This window comes from Scardinius erythrophthalmus (genome assembly GCF_964197995.2).
Source record: "Scardinius erythrophthalmus genome assembly, chromosome: 23".
Lineage (NCBI taxonomy): Eukaryota > Metazoa > Chordata > Actinopteri > Cypriniformes > Leuciscidae > Scardinius > Scardinius erythrophthalmus.
In genome coordinates this window covers 15,224,657-15,242,269 of record NC_138243.1, presented here as the reverse complement: position 1 = coordinate 15,242,269, position 17,613 = coordinate 15,224,657, and the positions used below count along the sequence as shown (strand labels likewise).

Sequence of the window (17,613 nt, the reverse complement as noted above, 5' to 3'; positions counted from 1 at the left end):
TACACATCCAGGGGTGCAGCAACAATCTGAAATGTAGGAGGGACCTAACCAGCTTGGATCATTAATATTAGTTATGTGACTTAACATTTGTCCTTGCTAAATAGCAGGAAAGTGACCGCTATAGCAAATTACCACTTACACAGAGGCTTTGCTTGATCTTAAAGTCTTTACATTGTAGGTGGCTGCAATTTTCTTTCTTGGCACAGCAGCAAAACTCTTAAAATATAATTTTTATTTCCCAAAAAGTGGAGGGGGTACACTTTGAAATATCTAAAAGCGTTATAATATTTGCAGTGCTCCTGGGTACAATCCATCTCTTCAGTTTCACAGACATTACTTATCCTGTCTCAATTGACGATAATCATTACACACAATTACTTTAGAGACATATATCCAGAAAACGAATCCCAAATAGGGTTTTAGAAGTGTAGAGTGAGGATTTCATCTTGGAAATCATTCATCCTGCTGCTTATTCTCAGTAGAAGGATTAAAATGATTTTGAACTTCATATCAATGAACATCTTAGAATTATTGATTTGAACTCCAAGAAAGGTGTGTTCCAGGATGAAAAAGCTTTTCCTCAGAGGGGCTGCCAGAGAACACCAGCAAAAAAAGAAAAAAAACGTCTCTGTTTAAATGGATAAGTCAAAGTTTCAGCTGTTTCAGCTGCCGTGTCCCTGGAGGGTCAGTTAAATATTGAGACTGGAGTCCTGAGCGCCCTCCTTTCTCTCCTTTCTGAAAATGACACAACACAGGAGGAATTAAAATGTAATACAAAGGTCTTTTTCCTCGGTCACGCGGCACGGTTATTGATGATCTGTCACATTAAGTCATGTCGAGGGAAGACTTATGGTAACAATTTAAAATATAACAGGAAAGGAAAAAAGAAAAATCATTAAACTCTGCCACCGAATATGAATTACGAATAAGACTCTCTTCATTCATTTAGTTTCCGTGGAAAGGAGACACTTTAAGTAATCCTCTGGAAGCCTTGAGCTGCTTTAATTTGCCGAAATAACCACTCTCGCCATTTCCCGGCATTCACTGCAGATCAAGTTTGAAGCATGACAGCCTAATTATGAATGTTACAGTGTAAAGTCTCCAAATCATTCAGTATCTTGCCTGCTCGTGCCTCTCGGTGGAGAACACCTGTATTTGTTTTCTTTTTCACCCTATTTGGGTTCAATCATTGTGTCTCTCTCCAGACTCACTTTTTCAAGCACAGTTAGAAGCTGTAATTTGTTTTGAAAATCTAATTAAACCGTGCTGACCAACTCAGCGGTCACCTTTGCCCCCGTTTGGCTTTAGATCAACTCTCAAGAGCATCCTGTATGTAAATCAGCCCTCTAAAGATTCACGGGTCATTTAAGTGGCTGCTGTGCTGGGTAAAGGGATTGAAAGATGGACAACGAGCATTTAGCCTTTTTTTCCCTTTCTGCGTGGATGGAGAATGGATGGAATGGTTGATTTGGATGTTTAATGTTTAACGTTTATTTCCTAGATTGGGCCCCCGTGAGGGCCACAACTCAAATACAACAGCATCCATTTCTTCCTGGTAAAAAATTTCCATTAGACACAATTGTCTAATGTTCTATTCCAGAAGAAAATGGGGAATAGTTATATTAAACAGTGCATTAAGCCATTATTCGTCTTTATTTATTTAGTCAGAGACCTCTACTATAATTTAATTGGCTGGCTGCCAGTGTTATGAAGAGAAGTGAGTATGTACATGTACATCCCGAAGTCGGAGGCAGAATATTCATATGCCCTCCCAGAAAAAAAGACACTGTCCATTAACTGGGAAATCAGCCAAAGCTATGCTTTTAGATTGTTTAAGAGACTGTAAAATTCTCATGAAATACTTATAGGATGTTTTATTGACCTGTTTGGCTATAATACCTAGAGAAAGCCAACCATTAGCATTCCCATTCATCTCAACTGCAGTTTTTCAGCTCATGTAGCTTTTTGAATGGTCATAAATGGATACAAATGCTTTTACCCAAAGAACAAGCAAAAAACCTATCCAAATTATCATATAGAGTACAGTACGTTTACTGTGAAATATGTCAACATTGATCCTCTGTTTCTGACAGAACATGTGCAAACCTCCAAATTTAAACGTTTATTTACATTTATTTTATATGCCATTTTTAAACTTTTATATGCATTTCTATATGCAAAAATTATCACTGTTACTTTCCCGCCTCTGTTTGCCTTCGGTTGTTAAACAGATAACCTCACACCACAGGTGGAGTCAGTGTACTAATAAATGGCTTGTAGTCATCACTGCATATTAATGGTGCAGTATGTAATATTGACAGCTTGCGTTGAAATGGATACTGCAGTTCAAATTCAAAATATTGGAGAGAAAACAAAATATTGTTTCCCCCACCCCCCCTCCTCAGACTCAATGCTCACGCGGGTTGCCAGATTGAGAACGCGCAAAAGGAGCACGTGCAATTGACAATAAAGGCCGAGGAGACTTACATCGTAAGGTGATGAGTTGATTTATCCATGTTTTAATATGCCTCTGGTCATTGAGATTTTTGGATGGATGACGAGGCTTTTTAGTCGGGTAGAATCTGCGATCTCTGACCTAGTTTGTTTGCTGGCTTCCCTGGCTACAATACGCTGTGTTTTCCGCCAACTGGCCACCCGGGATGTCAAAATACTGTTGGGTAAATTGGCAGTGTGCGGAATAACACAGACCAAAACAAATGCAAACATTCTGACAAGGAACGCACATTTCAAAGTAGCATAACTGGCTGTAGCATTGTTTTTTTTTTAGCATTTTTCCCAAATATATGAAAACATATTATTGTATGTTTATGCTTTAGTATACAGCACCTTTAAATTAAATATAGGACAAAAGTATGTAACAAAAATGTAGTACATCACCTTTCAATATATACTGTATAAAACTTTGCATATATATATTGTACAAAAAAATTGCATATATAAAATAAAAACTCAATTTTTTTAAAATGTTTAAGCAAAATAAGTTAACCTTTATTCTGAGCCTTACATTTGTAAATAATCCATTTAAATGTGGAAGTTTGCAGATGTTCTCAGACACTGAGGACTAATGTTGATGTATCTCATTGTAAACAGCTTAATATCCAACCGAGTTTCTAATCAAGTCTAATGAGCTCACACTTAAACTCATAATTTGGTTAATAACACCATCTTTCCATTCCACTGCATTTTACAATTTATGCGTAATTTGGTTTGCTTCTGGTTGATTGTGGTGGAACATTTGAATCCAAGAGTCAGAGCAAATCATGCATACAGCAATCAAATCATAAATGCCATTGAATAGCTTGTGCTGGATTTTCATATTAGGTGAATTATTGGGAGGTTTCCGTTCAATTGGCTTTCCGCATAGACTCGTGCTTTGAATGAGGGCGGTGTTTTGATATGTTACAATCATTTCGGTAGGCCAACCATCTTTCTGCAGCTTTCAATTTGGAAGCACATCAGTACTTGCCCTGTAAATGTTAATTTCCAGTGTTCGATTGTACCATGAAGGTGAAGCTTTCCAGTTCAGCACTTTCTCTGTCGCTGTCCTTCAATAGCCCACCGATGTAAAGAAGATCACCGAAGCGTTGACGTTCGCTTTCCTACATCCATTTTACACCCAGCCCACACTCACAGTCGCCATTTAAGGCATTTATACAAATATCAAGATTACCGTAACAATAATCTCCTAGACAGCATGTGCCGGTCTCCCGAATTAGGATGTGGAGTTAATTGTAACGCTCACCTTGAAATGTCATCCTGACAAGAGCGCAACATGACCACCCCTGCTGCTCCCCCGAGGCCTCTTCGTAACCCCCTACCTACGTGGGTTTGTTAAAAGAGTGCTTCCTGCATGGTTTTCCTCTGAAACAGTTTTCTTTAAGAATTCATGTGACCACAGGGGTTCACACACTGGGTGCTGTTGTCGTTCTCAGCATTGTTTAGCCACAGCCGGATTGAAAGCCTCTACTCAGATGTGCCGCTGGTGAATTTATATCCCACACCATCAGAGCGGTGTGGTTTCACTGCCGTTAATTTGTTACATTTGCCAGAGCTACACAATGCAGGGGCCAGGCAAAGGAATTTTGAATATTAAAATAGGAATGTGTGTGCTGTGCTTCAATATTAAATCATAAGGGAAGGACTGTCGCAGTCCTTATTAAAAGATAATGTGTGCTGGGGGAGAGGAAACATATCACTTCTCTGCTGGTGGATCTCGCTACTTTAAGCGCTATGTTGGGCATGTCTATGGACAAACACTCCGATGAGTTCAATTTGTGTGCACAAGGAAAGAAAATGAGAAACTGAAAAGAAGAGCAGGGTCAAATAATAAGGGGATTGTGGAGGAATATAAAGCATGAACTGAAGGAAGTAAAAACAAAAGATGAGTTGGAAAGTACGTATCCAAACAGTTTTAATTGTGCATATTTATATGAAGAACATTTCCTCATATTTTTGACCCTAGTGGAATAAAAATGCCTTTTTATAATTATGTTTACATGACTTAAAGGGTTACTTCACCTCTGGGAAGATGAATGTGTATTTAAAATAGGTATTAATTTATATTTAAGTAGAAGAAATGTGAAGAAATTTTTGAATTTGGAGCTTTCTAGACTGAGAAAAGCCAGAAAATGTATTTTTGGCTTATGTGGATGAAAGACAACAACTCCTAGAATGCACTTGCTTCGCTGCCTTAGGCAATATTATCTGCCTGCAGAGCCGGAGGCTGCATTTTCAGGACCCCACTTCTAGGACCGCATTTCTAGGACCCTAGTTTTTTGTGACAGCGCCACCTACCGACTCGGAGAACCGCAGTCTCAGGAACGCATTTCCAGGACCCTAGTTGTGCCAGGCAGTATTTCCACCCACCCAGTTTTAACTACATTAGAGTTTTACAGTTTTATTACACCCAAATACTACTTTATTTATTGCAATTAAACCTGGTTCCTAGGAATGTTGAGAAATTATTGGGTCTAGCATAATATAATAACTCAAGTAAAATAAACAAGGAATCATGTTATAGTCTTTTCAGTCACTAGATCGACCACATTTTTAAGTATAGAGGGAACACAAGGATGACTCTGGGGGTAGATTGTGTATATTTTACAAAATAATATATCACACCTCAACTTGAACACACAAAATATTTTACAAAATAATATATAATAACTGAACTTGCACACACAAAATATTTTACAAAATAATATATAATAACTGAACTTGAACACACACAAAAACAAATTTGTTCATGATGTGGACCACAAACAGAACTTCATGGACAACATCATCACTGACTCCTAAGAGAGAGAGAGAGAAAGAGAAGTGAATTAAATAAGGAACATTTAGTTGAACATGTTCTACTCTTTAATTTTTTTTTTCTTAGTTACCAAACAGTGCACACATATCAATTAATGTTCATAATACTATTATTGCATACTGTTCAAAGATTTGAAAAAAAAAAAAAAGGTTTTGATGTTGTGGGAACAAAGGTTCTAGAAACACTCATGTCAATAAAGCCCATCTCAATTGAGAAATCTGAATAGAAATAACATTGACACGACTTTTTTTCTGACCACATATATATATATATATATATATATATATGGTCATATATGTGTGTGTATATATATATATATATATATATATACACACACACACATTTACGTATGTATATAATATTTAAAGCACACATTATAAAACCATGTCAAAATGAAGAGACGCATGTAGACGCATACTACACATAACATGTATTGTGGGTAAAGTTAAACAGGCTGACTGTGAGCACGTGACAGTGAAAACATTAAGATTATTTTAACTGAATTAAAATGGAAGAACAATGAGTAATTAACAAGCTTTCAGAACGAACATGCTACAGTTTTATTGTGCTGTCAATAAGTCAACACAGGCTTATCACGCAACAGTTCCGTTAAATGAACATGCTAACAATTGATTTTCAAGCATTAGAGGCTAAATACTATGGCTATGCATTCAAGACTATTTATTTAGCAAATCACCATCACGTTTGCTACGTTAACTTTCCAATTAAATGCATCGCAATTGTAAAAAATTATTCGCATTTGATACTCACACTCTGATTGTCATCCATCTTCGCTGGTCCTCTAATTCGCTAGGTGTCGCTGTCACTAAAAACCTAGGGTCCTAGAAATGCGGTCCTAAAAGTGGGGTCCTGAAAATGCAGCCCCCGGCTCTGCAGGCAGACCCTACTCGCCTTAGGAGGCCACGCCTACCGGTAAGGGAGCGCAGTTGAAAACAAACAACAAGGCTAACTTAGCCTTCGTGATGAGTTTGCCAGATCGCCCAAAATGTCCGGGATTCGGCTTTTGCGTTCTACAGTCGCCATTCATTCATCATGTTTACTGTGGCGAGCAGGACGAGGCTGACGGTCGCGGGAGAACGGCGCGAGGCCGGTGGCGTCATTACTGAGACGCGCCGCGCATCTCTCATGGAGGAGCGGGAATTTTCTTAGCAATGGTAAAACGCACATCAACCGATATTGTTTAGCGTTCATGTAAACACTACATTCAGATTCACCGATCGGAATGAATACAGTTAACGTTAGATTGAAACAAAAGCGGTGCATATAAACAATGAATGGCGACCGCAGAAAGCAAAAGCTGAATCCCGTACATTTTGAACGATCTCGACGGCCGGACAAATCCGGGAAAAGTTGGATAGGTAACCCCCACTTACTTAGCTTTCTCACTATTCAGCTTTCTTCACAGAACAAAAGCCTGCTAGCTTAGCTTCCAAAGAAAGACGGCTGAGCTGACACTGTGTACATTCTGTGAGTGAGATCCAACCCTCTATGGGCGGGTTGAAAATATGCGGAACAACGCCATCTACTGGCTGTAGTCTTTAGCCTCTGGCCAGAAAATCCTCCGATGACGCAAAATGACGATTTTTGCGTCATCGGAGGATTTTTTCCAGACAAAAAATACACAAATCTCTTGTCTCAGAGGGATATGAGGGTGGAAAGCATGGTAATTCGAAAATACTACAAGTTTTCTACTAATACAAAGCTTAATGCTAAATCCTGAAGTATCCCTTTAATAAAAATATGAGGTTTGCTGGTTAAAAAAATACTATTTAAATTTGTGGTGTTTTTCCCCCCTTTTTTTCAGTATTCATCCTATATATATTGTATATATTCTTGTATGTTTATTAAAAAAAATTGTGGTATATATATATATATATATATATATATATACATATATATATATATATATATACATATATATATATATATATATATATATATATATATATATATATACATATATATATATACACACACACACAGTGGCTATTTTTTTTTTTTTTTTTTTTTTTTTTTGCTGTGTTTTTCAGCCTTTTTCAATATTTATACTGTTATTGTAAATATAATATGTATACTTTTGCATTTAGTTACAAAAAATACTCTAGGGATACTACAAGATACAGGTTGCATGATACAAACCTTAACATTTTGCAGCCTGAAAATTACATTTTAAGTAAAAGTAACAAAGTGAATTGATCCTAAGGGATTTTGAACTTTTTTTTTAAGCATTTTTTAATAAGTTATATTATTTTGGGGGTGGGGGGGGTTCTTAAAATTATACCTTCACTTTACGATAAATGATTTATCACAAGTGTATACACCCCGTAAAATGACTTTTTAAAAGAAATGGAAAGTTAAAAAAGAAAGTTATTGACTAATGAGATGAACTATGTAACTCTCTAACTGTAGAAATTATCCTTAATATAGTTAGGGTAACACTTTACAATAAGGTTTTAATGTATTAACTAACATGAACTAACCATGAGCAATACATGTGTTACTTTATTTGTTAACCTTTGTTAAAGTTAGTTAATAAAAAATACAATCGTGCATTGTTCGCCCATGTTACTTAACAGTGCATTAACTAATGTTTACAAATACAACTTTAGATTTTTTTAATTATGTATTAGTAAATTATGAAATTAACATCAACAAAGATGAATAAATGTAGAAGTGCAGTTCATTATTAGTTAACTAATGTAGTTAATTAATGTCAACTAATGAAACCTTATTGTAATAGCATATAGCACAGTGTCAATGGACTCGCCCTAGGACAGCACTCAACATGGCAACCCCACGCTGAGCGTTGATAAAAATAGAGCGAGGACAGAGAAGGGCTAATTATCACAACACCAAGAGATGTACTTGAGATTCACAGTCTAATGTTCAGGGACAAAGGTGTCTGAGTGAGCACTTACCAGTACAGAGATTTAGAATGGCAATGCCAAGCATTTGTTTTGTTACTTTGTTACTTTTCTCCTAGCTAGACAGGTGTTAGCGATTTCTCTCATTTTGGTAGAAAAGGGTAAAAAGCTGAGTCCGTTTGATAGCCGAACGCTGAAGTCACACACACCTGTGGTGAAATACTTTTTGGGACTTAAGTTTGATTTATTGATGTCATAAAAATTGAGAGAGTTTAATACCACAGCCTTCCACTGTTGGAAATTCAGAAACATGTGCTGTCAGATACGAGTAGCCGCTCCACATTTCATATTTCAGCGAGCTGCTAAAAGGGTGATAGAGATCTGCTCATATTTTGTGTTTTTATTGTGATTGATTGTCACGGGGAAGTCAGATGCAGCTTGTAGGTTTTATACTCCTCTTGTAAACACAACAAAGAGAAGAAATGCTATTATTGAGAGAGAGAAAGAGAGAGACTGTGAGATGTCAATCAGAGGGATGAAGTCGACGCGCCCAGCCGATGTCGATCCGAGGTGGGATTCTCCATTACTGAAATGGACTGTTTGAATGGCTCTCTGGCCCTGAGTTTATCCCGGCTTTGTGCGGCTGATACAGTAATTGCAGGCAGTGATTAGGAAGCTCCCGCAGCACAAAGCACAGCCCGGATTAAACGCACACGCTGGGGCAGATGCAACGCATGCTGTCAATTATAATATACCACTCCAAATGGCACTAAGCGGGGAAATAATAAAGAACCACAGCTCACAGAGAGAAAGGAGACGGCCCATCTTTTAAATTAACAATACGCTCGAGGTTCGAGAGCGTTTTCTGGTCGGGATGAAATGAAGTCGCCCACAATTTGAACAGCAGGTCTTGTCTTCTACAACTACACTACACTACAATTTACACTACACCCTTAAAAAAGAAGGTTCTTTATTTAGCATTGATGGTTTTTAACCTTTAACATCCATGGAAACTTTTCGATGAATTCTTTATAATATTCAAATGTTCTTCACACTAAGGAACGACTCATCACTTCTGGGAAGATTTGCTCCTGGAGCATCAGTGACCCCGTTGAAAGGACTTTTGACCATGCAGTGTATTTTTGTTAGTTACGAGCAGCTGATGACAGACTGGAAAACACTGTGTGTTTGTTATGGCTCATGTCTTCCTCTTTACTTTCATTCTGTGCATGCATAAAACCCCGTCCAACCCCCATATGGCTCGATCTGTCGGTTCAGAGACTTTAAACTCCTTGAGCAGACAGGAGAGGGCTGAAGCTTTAGTCCAAACTATCTGTTGTCAACCTTCTGATATTTTGAAAGTTAAAAGTATGAATAAATGAGAAAGGTTACCAACAATGCTTTCTCCTCCTCTCTCTCTCTCTCTCTCTCTCTCTCTCACAGATCCTAATGCCCAGAAAAATGTGCCAGATCACGCTCTAATCGGAGGAGTAGTCGCTGTTGTCGTTTTCGCAACTTTGTGCTTAATTATTGTATTGGGACGCTACCTGGCACGGCATAAAGGTACGATTTTCCTTTTACTGTCTGTAAAATCTAGATACAGTGATACTCAGAAATGCATAATCTACAGTGGGCTTCAAATGTCTGAGACCACCTGTCATTCAAAACCTGCAAATAAACAGTTTTAGTCATTTGAATCATTTAAAATAAAGGAAATGTAAAATTAAACGGTTAGTTCACCCTAAAATGTATATTATCCCATTATTGACTCACCCTCAAGCCTTCCTATGTGTATATGACTTTCTTCTTTCAGCCAAACACAACCGGAGTTATATTATACAATATCCTGACTTTTCCAAGCTTTATAATAGGAGTGAATAGTACTTGAGATTTTTGAAGCCCCAAAATTCCATATTTATAACTTTATAAACTAGAATCTGGCTTCTGTACGCGAGTCGAGTTCCGGCCGAAGAGTGAACTCTGACCCGACGCATGAAGTATTGATGAACACGGAAGCGCGGATAGCAAGCTAAACAGAACACCGGTCACGAATTAGAATTCTAAAATGAGAATTCTTAAAGAGAAATGTCAGAGAAACTTGAGTTTGTTGCCCAGCCCTATTTGTTTGATCTGTGAGAGGCGTCTACTCTCAGCTAAGCTTAAGCCACTCCTACATACTGCAGTGCATCCGGAAAGTATTCACTGTGCTTCACTTTTTCCACATTTTCTGTTAAAGCCTTATTCCAAAATGGATTCAATTCTTTATTTTCCTCAAAATTCTACAAACAATACCCCATAATGACAACGTGAAAGAAGTGTGTATAAAATCTCATGTACATGTATTTGCTCAATACTTTGTTGAAGCACATTTGGCACCAATTACAGCCTCAAGTCTTTTTGAGTATGATGCTACAAGCTTGGCACACCTATTTTTGGTGAGTTTCTAACATTCTTCTTTGCAGAACCTCTCAAGCTCCATCAAGTTGGATGGGGAGCGTCGGTGCACAGCCATTTTCAGATCTCTCCAGAGATGTTCAATCGGGTTCAAGTCTGGGCTCTGGCTAGGCCACTCAATGACATTCACAGAGTTGTCTCGTAGCCACTCCTTTGTTATCTTGGCTGTGTGCTTAGGGTCGTTGTCCTGTTGAACCGTCGCCCCAGTCTGAGTTCCAGAGCGCTCTGGAGCAGGTTTTCATCAAGGATGTCTCTGTACATTGCTGCATTCATCTTTCTCTCGATCCTGACGAGTCTCCCAGTTCCTGCCGCTGAAAAACATCCCCACAGCATGATGCTACCACCCCCATGCTTCACTGTAGGGATGGTATTGGACAGGTGAAGAGCGGTCCCTGGTTTCATTCAGACACGACGCTTGCCATTCAGGCCAAAGAGTTCAATCTTTGTTTCATCAGACCAGAGAATTTTTTTTCTCATGGTCTGAGAGTCCTTCAGGAGCCTTTTGGCAAACTCCAGGTGGGCTGTCATGTGCTTTTTACTGAGGAGTGGCTTCTGTCTGGCCACTCTACCATACAGCCCTGATTGGTGGAGTGCTGCAGAGATGGTTGTTCTTCTGGAAGGTTCTCCTCTCTCCACAGAGAAACGCTGGAGCTCTGTCAGAGTGACCATCAGGTTCTTGGGCACCTCTCTGACTAAGGCCCTTCTCCCCCGATTGCTCAGTTTGGCCGGGCGGCGAGCTTTAAGAAGAGTCCTGGTGGGTCCAAACTTCTTCCATTTACGGATGATGGAGGCCACTGTGCTCATTGGGACCTTTAATGCTGCAGAAATTTTTCTGTACCTTCCCCAGATCTGTGCCTCAATACAATCCTGTCTCGGAGGCCTACAGACAATTCCTTGGACTTCATGGCTTGGTTTGTGCTCTGACATGCACTGTTAACTGTGAGACCTTACATAGGCAGGTGTGTGCCTTTCCAAATCATGTCCAATCAACTGAATTTACCACAGGTGGACTCCAATCAAGTAGTAGAAACATCTCAAGGATGATCAGTGGAAACAGGATGCACCTGAGCTCAATTTTGAGTGTCACCGCAAAGGCTGTGAATACTTATGTACATGTGATTTTTTTTGTTTTTTATTTTTAATAAATTTCAAACAAACTTCTTTCATGTTGTCATTATGAGGTATTGTTTGTAGAATTTTGAAGAGAATAAAGAATTTAATCCATTTTGGAATAAGGCTGTAACATAACAAAATGTGGATAAAGTGAAGCGCTGTGGATAAAGTGAAGCGCTGTGAATACTTTCCGGATGCACTGTACATGATGCGACGCAAGGAAGCTAGTGACTACTGTTTATAAAGTTAGAATTATGGATATTTTTGATACAAAAATGCATTACTTGTATATATATACTGTACAGTATATACCCTACGCTGAAGTAATGGCTTCTAAAAATTAAGCTTATTGTTTTTTACATTTTTAATTTAACTTGTTTTCAATATTATTTTTTAATTATATTTCACAAAAATATCTTAATTGACTTTTTTTACCAATAGTAGGCTACATAAAAATTATTAGCCTTGTCACAAGTAGTCTCAGACTTTTGGACACCAGTGCATAGATAGTGAGGTTCAAGTTATTTGAAAGACTTAATATCACTTCTTATAATAGTAATAATATTTTTTGTGACACTTTATTTTTCAGTCCTTGTTACATGTAGCTAATGTAGTAATAAATATACAGTAAATGATGCATAATTACATGCAACTAACCCTCGCCCTATAGTAAGTACACATATAGTAGTTAATTATTATTACTCACATAAATATATGATTACACTTTAACACGGACACCTTCAAATAAAGTGTAACCTATTTTTCCTACATAAACTTGCCATTTTGAAGTTTTTGAAAATCACATTGTTTTTTTAAATCAAGAAATTGTGTGTGTGTGTTTCAGGCACGTATTTGACAAACGAGGCCAAAGGAGCGGATGACGCCCCGGACGCAGACACAGCCATCATCAATGCCGACGGCAACCACGCACACGCAGAAGAAAAGAAAGAGTATTTCATTTAGACTGCATTGGCACTGCGCTCCTCTCTCTCCTCCTATTCCTTCCCTCCTTCCCTGCACAGTGTAGGAACTTCTTCAGACAGCAACGGAAGCTTCTTCTCGCCCTTCTTTTCCATTCTGTTTGTTTTTTCATTTCAGTTTGGTTTCCTTTTGCCTTTTTCAATAACAGCTCACCTGCTACTTTTTTACGAGCAACTTATTTGCTGAAGATGTCACCTTTTGTAATCATTATATAGCTGTAAACACCCCCAAAGTAGTCCAAAAATGTCTAAATCTCCAAATATGAAAAAAAGAAAAGAAAATTGTCTGCAGCCATCTTTCAGTAAGGACTCGCCCTTCATCTTCTCACAGTGCCTAAATATACAGATGTCCGCTGAATTTCAGTCAATGCCTTTGTTTGTCAGGCCTCTGATTGGTTGCTTGCTTTTATCTTCAGCGGTATGATTTTTAAAAATGTTTTGTGGTCTGTTATTGTTTGAATTAATTTCTACTTTTGTTTTGGTTGTGATTCATGCTGAATCCATTTATTGTGCTGTTTCTCCCAAAAAAAAAAAAAAAAAAAAAACGATGTACAGTAGTGAAAATATACTCAGACTTGAAGTGAGGGAGGTTCCCTTTTTATTCTACAGATTTTTAGGTGTTAATAATGTTATCGGTACGTAGAGACGCTCCATTCTCCAAAAGACCATTACATGATGTGAAACTGACAGCTCACACTATGGCTAAAATCAGTATTTTGTACTTGAACTGTAGATATTGGTATGTAAATGAATAGCTCCCAAGAAGGTCTCAGTGTGTTCCAGCGAAAATCACCTGTGTTTTTTAAAATTAGGATAAGCAGTTACTTGGTTATTTGGTTACCAAATAAACCATAGAGGGTTAGTGAATTAGCAACCAGGCAAAGAAAGAAAGAAGAAGCCCAGTTGTGTGTGTGTTTGTGTAGTATGACGATGCATCTCCACTGCTTGGTTCTTATGACACTTCTGTATTCCTGCACTGATCGGCCCATAACAACAGATCCACGATCGAGGCGGGAAACATCCGTACGTCATCCTTCAGCTGTTTACACAACCGTTGTGCCGAACACAAGATATCTCACAAAACAGAAAGTGATACTTTAAAAGGGACAAAAATAAGTAGTGCGCTACTATTTCAGTGCTCTTAAACCTTCGTGTCATTGGTCAGTATACAGTTCAGTTCAGATCCCCCAAAAAAAACCTGAACATTACACATACATTATGTAACAATGCTAAGAGAACGTTGCCGATATGCAACATTCATAAAGTGTCACCCACCTGCTCATTCCACAGCGGCCAAACACATAAATAAGCACAAAACAACTCATGAATGAGGTCTAATGCAACAATCATGACGTAAAAATAACTAACTTTGATTTTCATTACCCAGACTAGACATCAGCACACTAAAGTCATGGATTATGTTGATGGTTGGAAGTGTTTTTGAAACAACAGTATCTTTTTTTCGGTTCTTTTGTTGATTTCTATGATGAATAGACAACCTTGCTAAGGCTGTATAATATATCTGCTAAATGTGGTAACTAGTGAAAATTGTTGTTAGACTTCGGGATCCCTAATTCCATCAAGTTTGTATATTAGCTGATCTAAATATTGGTGGGGAAAAAAAAAACTCTTTTTTTTCATCTTATTTGTCATTAAAAGATTATCCACAACTTCACAACCTTTGCTATAGCTCAAGGCATGTATATACTGTATAAGTATCACGTTTTGGGGAAACATTTTTGAAAGATCATTTTTTTTGTTTGACTGTAAATTATTTAATTTCGCTTAATTGAAAACCACTTAATGAGTATGACGGCAATTGTGACAGCAATGGGATGCTTGTTAAAATGGCAAAGCTACGTATTTGTCGAATGAAAACACTTTTACCTGATGTTCGTTTCCTGTAAATGATGACGATTATTGTTCATACTTGGCATTGCTTTCGCAGTCTGTCTCCACACATAGGAAAGATATCAGTGAATCTTATAAAACCAACAGATGGTCAAGCTTTACATGTTTGATAGTAATATCTCGAAAACATCTTTTCATTTTAGTCCTAATGCACCACATTGACACATATCACATATACACGTATGTAACTCAAATGTAATTGTCTTGTCACATGTATCCCTAATATGTGTGAATATATTAATGGCTAGGAATATGGTATCCTTTGACAGAGCCAACAGTCAGATTGCATACGACTTAAGGCCAAACCGTTTATCAGTGCTCACAGGATCAATTTAAGCCTTATGAAATGAAACGTGCTGACATGCTACTCAAGCCACAATTACTTTTCATTTATTTCTCTTTTCTTGCTACTTTCTCTCTCTCTGTGGACTGGCTCAATGCCGTCTGTCTGGCATAATAACCGCTAAAAATGTTTGGTACTTGTCTGTCTGATCGTGACACTGACCTAATTCTGCCTTTGTGGTTAGTAAATCACATGCTATTATCAAGAAAATACATTCACTTGCTCAGATTTGACCCGTTACAGAACATACTCAACCTTTTTAAGAACTAATAAATCAGCTTCTTTTATCACCATAATTGCCTTTGTGTTTGTAGTGGGAGCTTCATGTTGTTTTGTCACTTCAGCTCTTGCGGGTTCTTGTCTTGTTGTTTCTTTTCCTTCAAACTTGCCTTTGTACATTTTGCATGTTATATTGTCATATTCACATTTTAATGCACCAGAATGCATTTCCAGTTTTTTTGTTCAGCTAGTGATTGCAGTGGAATGGTTCATAGCTAAAACAATGGCCTAAAACGTTTGGATTTAAAGTTTTGGATAACACCTGGGATTTATTCAGTAAATCAGTGACAATTTGCCATTTTAGTCCCAGTTTATGTACTGTAGTTGGTGTGGAAGGACTATTAAAACACAGACCTCTGTTCTGTTCCAAAACCTTTAGTAGTTAACATGCTCCCAATGCAAAATAAACTAAATATTGCGTTAGTTGGTGAAAAGTATTGAAATTAATTACAAAATTGTTCTTTTATTAAATATTTGTTTGCACTAGTAAGTTTAATGCTTATTCGAGTATCATGTCATTAGCTTAGCAGCATGCTAACTGCAAACTTTATTAAAAATCAACTGAATTGCTGGCAATGTTGAGTGTTCTAAATTGGTAACTTATGAGGTTCCATTACAGTTAGGATGCTGCCTATGTAGGCAGCTCACTAGGTTTTGGAACAGAGCTCATATTTTGTTTTCGGAGTCTGCAAGTGACAACAATATTCATGTACAACTGTTATGTCACTGAACATTATGATCAGGAAGAAAAAAAAAGGTTCCATATGTTCACATTGTTTCTCCTCCTGACAGACTATAATACAGACTACACCAATTAGCACGCAGATCAAAAGGCAGGATAACGAAATTACTAAGAAAGAACTATGTAAAATACAGCATTTATGATCACAGTGATATGTGGAAATAGTCAAATGCACTCACTCTCATCGACCTTCTTTTTATTTACTACACTGAAATTAAAGCATTTGTGCATCTAGCAAAGAGTCTCTTTTAACAAACCCCAAGTTTATGAGAAACAACAGTAACACTGTTAATCAAAAACTGTTAGTTTATGTCACCCAATTACAGCATTTTAATAATTTGTAATTTCTTTTTTTTTTTTTTTTTTGCATCTCAGGTATGAATCAAATGTTTTTTTTCTTTTTAATATCATACAGGTAGCTCATACCAATGTATTTCTATTTGCTTAATCATACTGCATTTACAACAACATTATACTGTTTATCTTACTTTTTTCATGTGTATATATGCTTGTTGCTTCACATATCTCCAATTCATGACACAAGCTGTCCGGTTGCTGTAACGACCTGTTGTGAAATTTAGACCAGAAAAAGATGCACACCAATTTAGCTAGTAATGTGTTACACTAAGAGGGCTGTTGTCATAGTAAGGACACACTACATGTAGGTCAAGATCAAATAGTTAGAAGGAAACGGTGTTTTCACAGTTTTTCACATGACCTTGCTAGATTTAGCACCTGCACCGACGACACCACAATGCGCACTGTTCCAGAAACGTCTGTAGTTGAATTGTAAAAAAAAATAGACAGACAAAAGCTATTTAAATTTCACCACGTTCCTCTCACGTTGCAAAACAATTGTGCGTGCCAGTGAAGCAGATGTAGTGGGTAGCATACTGTGCACTGGTAGATCGAGTTCCTGGTTTCTAAGCGAATCGGCCTCTCTAGCTCTTGAAATGATAGTGACTTCAGAACACGAAGGGTTTGTGCTTCTTGTAGCAAGCTGAAATGAAAACGCCTCATTTGGTTTCTTTTTCTTTTCTTTTTTTTTTTAAATGTGTTCCTTGGTGTATTCATTTGATTCGAAATTCAATTTTAAGCCTAATTCACATGTATGGAATGAAATTGTTAAATAAATAAATGCCAAAAAATCCTGTCTGTTCTTCATACTGTCGAAATACAACACAATTAATCTGGATTTTCTCCATTCATTTCTTAAGTCTGTCCATATATCTGCAAAACCAAACACCATATCCATCCAGAACAAAACTTATCACAAGCATCTATTCACAACACCCTAATGACCAGCCTAGCAACACCCTAGCAACAAGCCACCACACAGAACTGCCTATCAGCACCCTAGCATCCACTCAGAACACCCTAGCAACAGGCAAGGAACACTATAACAACAAGCAGCCACTTAGACCTGCCTAGCAACACCCTAACAACCACCCTAAATGGCTAAAGTTTTCTAGACAAACGTTCTTTTTCTATCTGTCTTTGCTTTTAAGCTTTTAGGCCAGTTCACGCTGGGAACGATAACTGTAATGATACGGATAGTTCTAAAAAAATCG

At 37.6% G+C, this 17,613-nt stretch overlaps 1 protein-coding gene across 6 annotated transcripts in view; it reads left to right on the top strand.

The window, feature by feature from the left end:
• The window catches only part of cadm2a (cell adhesion molecule 2a), a 476,687-nt gene extending 459,509 nt beyond the window's left edge, over positions 1 to 17,178 (top strand). For all 6 annotated transcript variants that reach the window (XM_081353638.1, XM_081353639.1, XM_081353637.1 and 3 more), the window contains 2 exons: positions 9,664 to 9,783; positions 12,632 to 17,178. In XM_081353638.1, coding sequence (XP_081209764.1) covers positions 9,664 to 9,783; positions 12,632 to 12,750 — 239 coding nt within the window. In that variant the 3' untranslated portion in view covers positions 12,751 to 17,178. The remainder of the gene's footprint in view (positions 1 to 9,663; positions 9,784 to 12,631) is intronic.
• Positions 17,179 to 17,613: the final 435 nt, after the last annotated feature.